Below are 9,609 nucleotides of genomic sequence, written 5' to 3' on the forward strand. Positions count from 1 at the left end.
GTGGGTGGTGGTGAGGGAAGCCCGGACGCATAGTAGGGCTCCAACAGTGCTGGGCGACCACTGACAGGCTGTGTCCCCGTCTTGGCCTGGGGCAGTGGGGAGTTCGCCTGCCAGCATCCCAGACACAGGTCTCATGGGGCATCTTGTCCAGGGGGACCACAGAGCAGCGAGGGGGTGCTGCTGGAGCAGGCTGTTATTTGACAGGCCCCCAGCCTCCGGGGAGCATGCCCAGGACGGTTGCCAGGTGTGGGTGAGCTGGCCTGGTGTTCCCCCTGCAGCCCCCGGGCCCTGGGCCGGCAGGTGTGTGGCAGAAGCGCAGGCTGAGAAGACAGGTGGGGGAGGAACTGGCCAGCGGACAGCCCAGGCCTTGGGGACGCCACTCCTCCAGGCCCCTGCGGGGCACCTCATCTCCAGCGTTACCCTGCGCAGACAGGAACCGCTCACGGAGGAGCCACATGGGAGCACGCAGTTTCTGAGTCAGCCGGTCGGGGTGGGGCCTGGCACTCGGCATTTCTAATCATCCCCAGGCGGTGCTGAGGCTTGTGCTCCCCGGCCCGGGTTGCGGTGGGCCGTGGGGCAGGCTTCCGGGAGGAGGAGGGGCCTTGAGGGGTTGAAGGACTTGCTCCAGCACCCAGGACGTGAGGGGGCCCCGGACTGCTGCAGCTAAAGGGAGATGCCGGCGGGGGGTGAGGGGGGGGGAGATGGCTGTTCCGGTCACCCCAGGCCCCCGGACACCCTGGAAAGGGGGCGGACAGACCGTGTGCGGCCAGGAGCACCCGTGACTGACAGGCCATGGCTGTCAAAGACCTGGGAGGGCAGCGACGACTGTCACCAGGAAGAGGCATGGCGGGACCCCGAAGCCGCCCTTGGTGTTCCCCGTGCACGGGGTGGGGAGCCAGGCCTGCGCTGGGGTTCCTAGTGGGGAGCACCCTGAACGGATGCTGCAGGTCCCTCCTGCCCCATGCGGGCTTATAAGAAATTCTGTCTACCCTGCAAATCACCGGTACGAGTGATGTTGGGGTGCACGTTACCCCCACAGTTGACACCTCTGGACTCAGTGGCATCCTCTCCGTCAGCCGGCCTGGCTCAAGGGTCACTTCGTTCAGGGAGCTGGCTGGCCTCCAGCTGGGACCACTTTGCCACGACCTCTCCGTGGAAGTGTTTTGGCCACGCTGTGTGTGATCAGATCCCACACCTTGCAGTTCACATTCTAGAAGATTCCCTGCCCTCCACCTGGTGCCCAGGTAGACGCACAGGTTTCCTCCCTGTCCCTCCGCACCTAGCAGGCAGATGCCACGTGGACCCTTACATCCGGGACTCTCTGCTTGCCCAGCTCGCTGCCCGGGTCTCCTACTAAACTCCCCCTCCACCTCGGTTGGGCGTTTTTCTCTTTCTTAGTGAGCACTGGGGGTCCCTCACAGGTGACAGGGCTGTGTCTTTGATGAAAAGTAACCTGTAGAATCGGTGCGATGCACCGCAACAAAGAGAGTTGCGGGGCTTTTGTTTCCGCCTCTAACGCTTTAATTTTCAAGAAGCCCAGTGTCTCCCCACCCGAAGTGCCCCTCCTCCCCTGGAGCAGGTAGAGAGGCGTGAAGGCTTCCCTTGCTCCAAGGTATCAGCGAGGTTCTTGCCTTCCGGACAGAGCCTGGAGGGGCCATGGCAGGCGTCGCCTCATGGTGTCGCTGTTGAAGCGCCTTCTGGTGCGGCTCAGCGAATGCTGGTCCACGGCTTGGGGACCCCTTTGCAGAGCCAGCTTCCTGCCCAGGCCAGCGCGGCGCCCCACATGAAGGCTCCTGGGTCCCATCCTCCGTAGCTTGCCCTGCTAAGCTCAGCCAGACGGTTTAGAGCCTCAGGAAGCTCCAGCCTCAGACACGTCCTGGGCCCACATGAGCTGTGCCATCCGCTTCAGGTCCAGTGTCGAACCCAGGTCATTAGTCCACACTCCGCTCCACTTTGGGGCCCTTGGTGTCCTTTTCTGGCAGCAGACTTCAGTGGGGGTCACGCCAATCCGCGAGAGAACCTCCAAGAACGTTGTGCCTCGGATGGGGAGGTGCTGAGCATTCAATCCACCTTGTGTTTGCTGAACTGGGCCCAGACACTAAGAAGGAAGACCAGAATGCTTAGGAAAATGGGTGGGAATGTTTGCCATTTGCCGAGGTAGCAGCTTGGAGAGGGAAGGAGACACAGAAAAGACGCAGGAGGAGCAGAAATGGGTGACGCTGCCCCCGCCGCGTGCAGCTGATACGTCCGCTGCGACTACCTACAGGACCATCCGGGAGGCGGAGCCTCCTGTCCCGGGGGCCCCCACCCTCCCCCGCCGGGCTGGTGGTTTTGAGATAAAGTGAGCCTGCCGCCTAAGGGACACAGGACACACGCAGCCGAGGCTGCTAAGGACGTCCGGGAGAACCTCAGTTCGACACAGATGGGGAAGTGGAGGACCGGAGGAGGGGCTTGCCCAAGGGCACCCAGCAGGTTCGAGCCCCCAGCGGCCCCACGTGGCTCTCCCCCCATCCAAAGGCGCCGCACACGGTGGTCTCAGATCCGCAGCAGTCTTGCCAGAGCCGCACGTCACAGATATTCCCGCACGGCCAGTTCCTTCAGGGTGAAGCCCCGGGCGGTGGGCCTCCGGAGCTGGCAGTCCTCCAGTCTCTCCTGCAGCGACACGAAGTCCTTGCCCAGCGCGTAGGCCAGGCGGATCATGGCCTCCAGCAGCGGCGCGTAGTAGCGGTGCCCCTCCCGGGCGTGCAGGCGCTCCAGGGCCCGCTCGCCGGCCGCAAAGGCCTCCAGGGGGCGCTCGAGCTCCCGGTGGCACACCAGCATGGCGCAGAGGGCGGGCACCACGGCCACGGGCCAGTGCCCCGTCAGCTTCTGCTGCAGGGGCACCACGTGCAGCAGGATGTCCAGGGCCTTGGTGTACTGGCCGGCCCGCAGGCAGCCGAAGGCCTCCTTCAGCTCGGGCCGCGTCAGGAAGTCGATGAACTCGCGGGACCTGCGCACGCAGCGGATGGAGTAGAGCAGGCTCAGGTACTCCTTGAAGGCCAGCTTGCGCTCCAGGATCATCTCCTGCGTGAAGTTCCCCACCAGGTGCTTCCGGGGGAAGGGCACGTCTTCGATCTCCTCCGGGAAGGTCTTGAGGAGGCTTTTCTGGAGCGCCTGGAAGTCCGAGTAGCGCCGCCCCAGGACGGCTTTGTCGCTGTCGAAGCTCCCGGTCTGGATGACCACGACCTGGTACATCTGCGAGGCGAGAAGAAGCGGCCCGTGAGGACGTCCCGACGCAGGGTTTGCACTGACAGCGAGCCCGGCCAATGGAAATAATGACGACCCTAATTCAAAGCCCGCCCCCAGAACGGGCCGTTCTCATAGGTGACTCTGTTTTAAATTGCCCCGGGGATCGGCGGAGCTGTACAGGTGGATGGTGACCAGAGTCGGCCGGAGAATAACAAGCACAGCGACGCGGAGGCATCCGGGGCGGGGGAGGGGAGAAAGGGCACAGGAACGGGCCAGGCAGGGGGTCTACACTGGGTCTCCGGTGCCCGGAGGGGAAGCTCGGGTCCCATCTGTGTCCCCAGGTGCCCCACCTGTGGAGACGGTTTCAGTGGCTACCCTGGCAGCAAGGCTGTGCATAGCAAGACCATCAGTCCCCTCTAGTTCTGTCTCCAGAGGATTCTGACGACTGGGGCAGACCACCCATGCCCACCCCACCTCCCTGCGGCCTAGCTGCGTGGTCTGGGGCAGCTGAGGGGACCTCTGGGGGCCTGGCTGTGGTGAGGATGCAGTGAGTGGAGAGGCACTGAACCCAGCTGGCGGTCAGCGCGCAGTGTCAGCTGTCGTTGAAACTCCAGTCCGGAGAAAGGTGGAGCGTGGCTCTGCCACGGTGGTGGACGCCCCGCCCCCGACCCAGGCTGAAGTTCCACTTTCACCAGGAGCACGGCCCCACGCACCCGAGTTCCCACCGGGAGCCGGCTGCACCTGAGCAGCTGTGTGTAGCTTTCCTTGGACTTACGTTTAGTCACCTTTTGTTTAGGCCGCATGGTGCTGGTTTTCCCTCTAAGGTGGCTTTCTTAGAAATGAGTTTGTTTAGTGGTTTTTTAAAGTGGTCCAATTTAAAGGGGAACACTAGGCAAATAATAATATGACTGGCACTGGGTGTGGGGAAAACGGCGGTGGGACACGGGTGACTAAACCCTGGGATTAACGGCTAGCTCTGGGGACTGGGACTCAGGTACCTCCCGTCCTCACGGCAGCTGGCACGGCAGCGAGTGTGACATCTTGCTTTTTTGCCGTTTCCCTCAGAGGAACTCTTCAAGTTCAAGTGTGTGAACCCAGTCCACGGCTGGGGAAGCTGAGGCACCGCAGAACCGGCTCGGGGCAGGGGCAGGGGCAGGGGAGGAGGCGGCGCTTACCACAAACTTGCAGAACTTTCTCTCCTCGATGCGGGCCGAGGCGATCTCGAAGAGCAGCTTGACGGGCTTCCAGCAGCCCTTCTCGTTCCTCCAGTACTCCTGCAGCTCCCGCGTGGTCATGCTGGAGTTGGGGCTCGGGCTGCCATCGCCGTCTGCCGGAACAGCACCCGTGAGGACCGGTGCCAGGGTGGCGCGCGTGGGGGCACGGGCCTGGGGAGATGGCTGGGTCTGTCCGGGGTGGGGCATCGGATTCCCAGAGGAGCTGTAACTCCCCCCGCCCCCATCCCACCAAGAACAGGTCTGGCTGGGCATCAGCCCAACCCCGTGCCCACCTGGCTGAACCCACCCTGCTGCAGTCGGCCTGAGCTAGCCTGTCTTCCCCACGCGGTTTCGGTGTGAGGTGCAGGGGGAGCTGCATCTTGCACTCCCGACGGGCGGGTCGGCCACTGTGGAACCCCAGGCTGGCACTGACTGTGGCCTGCCCATCTCTGCACTACCTGCGCCACTGACCCTGGTTGTCGGTTGTCGCCGGCCTCCTGAGTACAGGTCAGTGGGTGGGAATGGGGACTGGGGACCGGGAGGAGGATGATGGGCTTCGGGCTCAGCCTGGCTGGGCCCTCCCAACCCTCTCCCCTCATTGCCCGCACGCCAGGCTTTTTCTCGCACACGCCGCCCCTTCTGCCCCCAGCACCGCCCTCCTTATCGCTGTCTCCCAAACTGACACCCACGGACAGAGACTGGCTCCAGGAGAGGGCGCTGTAGCTGACGCTTTGGTGTCACTGTTGGGGACCACCCCACCGGTTTCCGAGGACTCCTGCCCGGAGGGCTTTGTAGCAGCTTGTTGTGCGGAGCCCCTCAGCCGTGAAGGGTGGGCCTGGTGGGTCTTAGCCCCGCCTCCTCGCTCCTCGGAGGGGCCGCTCTGAGAGATGCCCCACATAGGCTCCCAGAGGACCCCCAGTCGCCCAGTAATCTGTCCATCAACCCCTCCCCCAGGTGGCTCCCTGCCCTTTCTTCCTCTCCCCACTGCCCTGCTCTTCCCACTGTGTCATCTGGCAGATAAACCGCCCGTACGAAGTCCCTATCTCCGTGCCAACCGCGGGATAGCCTGAGCTAAGGGAGCCGCCCTGCCGTCTGGTGGCATCTGCTGGAGGGCCCGCACGTGCACTTCCAGTGCCCGCACACCTCTGTCCCCCTGGCCAAGCCCCGTGCCTCAAGCTCACCTGAGTCCCCTTCAGGTCCTGGAGAGGGGAGGTCTGGGCCAGCGGCTGTTGCTTCCTGCTTGGCCCCTGCCGGGCTCCGGGCCGTACGTCCTGTCCATCCGGGGCTCCCAGGGTGCTTGGCGCTGGCCATGCTGCAGGCTGCCCGGGGGGACAAGAGAGGCAGTGAGTGTCCACTCGTGCTGGGGTTCCTGGTCCCAGAGCCCCCATGGCGGAGCCCTCCACCGCCCACCCAGCTGTCTGCCCAACCGCCGCATGCTGAACCCCCATCTGGCCCTTCGCTGGGCTGATCGGTCCAGGGCTGAGTGGACCCTTGCCTCTTGTGAGGATCCTTATGTTGCCGAACTGCTGTGATTTTTAAATGAGGTGACTGCAAGCAGAGGTCACGGCTTCAGTGATGAGCGGGGAGAAAGGTACTGACGTGCCCAATGCGTCGTTTGCTGTGACATTTGTGAATGAACTCTCAGCGTCCAGGGCGGAGATCCTGGCACCTGTCTGTCTCTCCTGTCTCTCTCTCTATCGCTAAGCAAACGTGTGCTAACCACTTCTTTTAAAAAAAATTTCTGTAGCTGTTTTTTTTAAGATTTTATTTATTTATTTTTAGAGAGGGAAGGGAGGGAAAAAGAGAGAGAGAGAGAGAGAGAAACATCAATGTGCGGTTGCTGGGGACCATGGCCTGCAACCCAGGCATGTACCCTGACTGGGAATCGAACCTGCAATGCTTTGGTTCGCAGTCCGCGCTCAATCCACTGAGCTATGCCAGCCAGGACAAAATGTTTATATTTAGGATCAGCCAGCTGGACGCAGCTTGGATGACCCCAGCTTTGTTGGCAGCGTCCACAGCATCCTCATTGGGAGCCGGTCAGACACAGGCGCCTTCTCCCCGCCAGGCCTGATCAGGTATTGGCCTTGGCCATGTCAACATCATCAAGCTTCTTCCCAGCCTGTTTGATCTGCTGCCTGTCGGCCTTGACCTCCACAAGGAACCCAGGTGTGTGGCTGTCTTCTGTCTTCTCCATGGCTGACTTGGTAGTCAGGGGGACCTAGATGATGGCTCAGAGGTCAAGCTCGTTTCTCCCGGGGGCGCCCCTCCAAGTTTAGGTTGCCTGTGGAGCCGCAGCGTCTTTGGCTATTGGAAGTTGGGTGATGTGTGAACCTTCTTCTTCTTCTTTTTTTTTTTTTGTAGCTGTGGACACCTTTCAGCACCAATCGCTTTGCTTTGGCTTTGGCTTTGGCTTTGGGAGGGGCAGGGGCTTCCTTCTTTGCCTTGGGCGCCATCTTCGTGAAAAGGTTGAATCCCCGTTTTGTGATGAAGGAACTGAGACTGCCACCTGCCCACGACCAGGAGCTGGTAGGTGGTGGGCAGGACTCGAGCGCGGACTGGTCTGACTTCAGAATGCTCTCCCCCCTGCTCAGGGGAGAGTGGGCAGCCGGAGCCCTGGGGGCCAGCTCACGCAGCGGCTGTCTGTGACCTTGGTGGCAGATGATATAAACCGGTGCCTGGCAAGTTCTCGCATGTGCCTCAGTTCCCTACTGAAGGGGCGGTCGGACAGAGCCCCCCCTCCTGAGGCTGGCGTCCGTGTGGAGCAACCGTCAGCTCAGGCCCCGCCCCCCACCCGGCACGGTGTCATCGTCCCTCCTCTTACCGCACCTGTGACAGGTGCTCTAGGAAATCATTGAGGAGGAAATGACTCTAAAGCAAGGTGTACATTGGAATAGAATTTTAAGCATCTGAGACAAATCAGAAAAAGGGACAACTAGAACATTAGCAGGAATTCCCACGAGAAGGGTGCGGGCGACCTTGACCCCTTTTTCACAGGAGCTGAAGGGGCTGCAGGTGGGTCGCAGGACTGGAGCTGGGACTTGAACTCTGGTCTTTCAGATCCCGGGCCTGCGGCTGCACCCCTGTACTGGGACAGTCCCAGCAGCATCCCCGACTGTGGCCAGAGCCCACCCACATGCCAGGGGGTGAGGGCCTCCTGGGTCCGGCCGGGCCAGGGGCCCACGTTCCCAGGAGCAGCTCTCTCTGTGTTGGGTGAAAGGAACCCTGGGCCATGGCCCCCGGTGGCTCTGGGCAGTCGTCAGGTGAATCCAGGTCCCTCAGTTCCCCTTACAAGGATGGGAAACGGAGGCACGGAGCGGGGGCATGGCTTGCATACCTCGTTCACCTCTCATCTGCCCTCGAGGAGTCGGGCTTCCATCCTGACCGATGGTGGGTCCGTAGGCGAGTTACTGAGTGTCTCCGGGCCTTGGTTTCTCCACCGAGCGATCCATGCTACTGACAGATGATGGGCAGCTAGGGGCAGCCTCCCTGTATTTGGGGGGGTGCCCAGGCCAGAGAGCCAGTGGTCCCCATGCTCTCTTATCTGACAGACCCCCGGTGGCTGGGACCCTTGGGGCCCAGAGTCTCCCATGGGCCCTCCTAGGCACCCGCCGCGGTTAGCTCGTCTGTACAATGGCTGATGGCGGGCGTCCCTGGTCTCAGTGGCCCCAGCCCTTCCAGCTGGCGCCCGGTCAGAAGCAGGGCCTCATTTGCCCAGAGACCCTTTGAGACCCCGGGAATGGTGGCCTCGGCCGGGCCGCTTAGTGGAGTCCTGGGGCTGCTGAGCGGTTTGATTTTCAGAATGAAAACCCGGCTCAGCGGCCAGAGCCAGGCCCCCGCCTTTCCTCTCTCAGGGCCGGCGGGCTGACGCCCATGCAGAGGAGTGGGGAGCCGTGTGAGGTGGCTTCCTGTCCCTCGAGAGGCCTCAGTTTCCTCATCTGTGAGATGGGGGAAGCAGCTGCGTCACTGCAGATGCCCTTTGGGGACAGTGACACGTGGGGTTTCATGGGCCCCTCCCTCCGATCTCCACAGCCTGCGTAGCAAAGATTTCTAGACTTGACAACAGAACACGGCAGGCGCCGCTGCTGGTGGCCGGGTACCCGTCCTTGGCTGGTGGCTGGGTACCTTCCTTGGCTCAGGGCCCAGAGCAGCTTCCCAGCCTCGGCACCGGCCAGCCCCTGCACCGTCGGTCTGCTCCCTCCCCGGTGCCCCGGGCGTCCCTCCCCCCTCCGAGGGCCCCTGCCGTGTCCAGTCCTTCTGATGGGCCACCCAGGGCATCATGTTGCCTTTGGAGGGGCGGCAGAGGGCTGGCCATCGGGGGCGAGACGCCAGCAGGCCGGGCCTGACCTGGGAGCCAGGGGTCCCGGACCCTGGAAGGGCACCCTCCCATGTGTGAGTGAGCACCAGAACTTTCTCGGGGCAGGGGGTGGTGCTGGGGGCCGGTACAGAGCAGATTCCCTGACCCCCAACACCAGAGAGTTAAATCTAGCAGGTCGGGGGCGGGTGGGGGACAAGTCCGGGGGTTCCCTGGCACCCCTCTTGAGAAGCACAGGTGTGGTGCGTTTTCCCCAGGGTCAGGAGAGGGCGTGGAAGCGTTGGCCGCTTCAAAAGGAACTGAAGCCACGAGGGTCGAGGGGCTGCTCCCTGCTCTGCCCCAGGGTGCTAAGGAGACCCCTCCCCCCTGTGTACAGACACTGTCACCAACTCTCCTCTGTCCCGCCCTACCCCCAACAGCTACAGAGGCTGCGTGCATCGCAGAAGGACGGGCTCAGGCCCGCTAAGCCTGGGGTCAAACACTGACCTCTGACCTCAGGCGTCTGTGCTGAGGGTGTCCAGGGGTCCGCTAGTCGCGTCACATGGCCCCCGCCAGCTCTCCAGCCCGGCTCCTGGGGAGCGGCCGAGAGCCCGTGGCTCCCCTCAGTTCCCCATTTGAAAACAGGAAACAGGGTGTGTGACCGGTTCCGGGTCGCCCCAGCCCATTGGCCGGTGAGAGACGGTGTAGTGAACCCCAGCGACAGCCAGCTCTGAGGGTTGGAGCTGGAGCTCACGTCCCACAGCCTGGCAGGGGCCCGCTGTCCCTCCCCGTCCTGGACAATCTCTGGCATTCAGACGTCAGCCGCCAGAGCTCCTCAGTGTTCGTTATCCTGCCACGAGCTAGGCATGGGGA

General features: G+C 62.7%; 1 protein-coding gene across 2 annotated transcripts; it reads right to left on the reverse strand.

The window, feature by feature from the left end:
- Positions 1–1,508: 1,508 nt before the first annotated feature.
- On the reverse strand, positions 1,509–9,369 carry SNX20 (sorting nexin 20). Of its 2 annotated transcripts, none has more exons than XM_028502012.2 (4): positions 9,251–9,369; positions 5,624–5,761; positions 4,404–4,555; positions 1,509–3,234 (listed from the first exon to the last, which is right to left on the reverse strand). In XM_028502012.2, the coding sequence occupies exons 2-4, from the start codon at positions 5,751–5,753 to the stop codon at positions 2,569–2,571; spliced, it is 948 nt and encodes a 315-aa protein (XP_028357813.1). In that variant the 5' UTR covers positions 5,754–5,761; positions 9,251–9,369; the 3' UTR covers positions 1,509–2,568. The 2 variants fall into 2 exon arrangements, with proteins under 2 accessions (XP_028357813.1, XP_035869465.1); XM_036013572.1 differs by having other exon boundaries at positions 9,244–9,369.
- Between the last annotated feature and the right edge of the window lie 240 nt (positions 9,370–9,609).

This window comes from Phyllostomus discolor, chromosome 12 (genome assembly GCF_004126475.2).
Source record: "Phyllostomus discolor isolate MPI-MPIP mPhyDis1 chromosome 12, mPhyDis1.pri.v3, whole genome shotgun sequence".
NCBI classification, from domain to species: domain Eukaryota; kingdom Metazoa; phylum Chordata; class Mammalia; order Chiroptera; family Phyllostomidae; genus Phyllostomus; species Phyllostomus discolor.

Excerpts from the sequence above, each read along its gene's own strand:
- SNX20 (XM_028502012.2), bottom strand. The coding sequence starts at position 5,753 with ATGGCCAGCGCCAAGCACCCTGGGAGCCCCGGATGGACAGGACGTACG. Across the intron at positions 4,556-5,623 it reads AGGACCTGAAGGGGACTCAG|ACGGCGATGGCAGCCCGAGC; the intron begins GTGAGCTTGAGG and ends CTGTTCCGGCAG. Across the intron at positions 3,235-4,403 it reads GAAAGTTCTGCAAGTTTGTG|ATGTACCAGGTCGTGGTCAT; the intron begins GTAAGCGCCGCC and ends CTCGCCTCGCAG.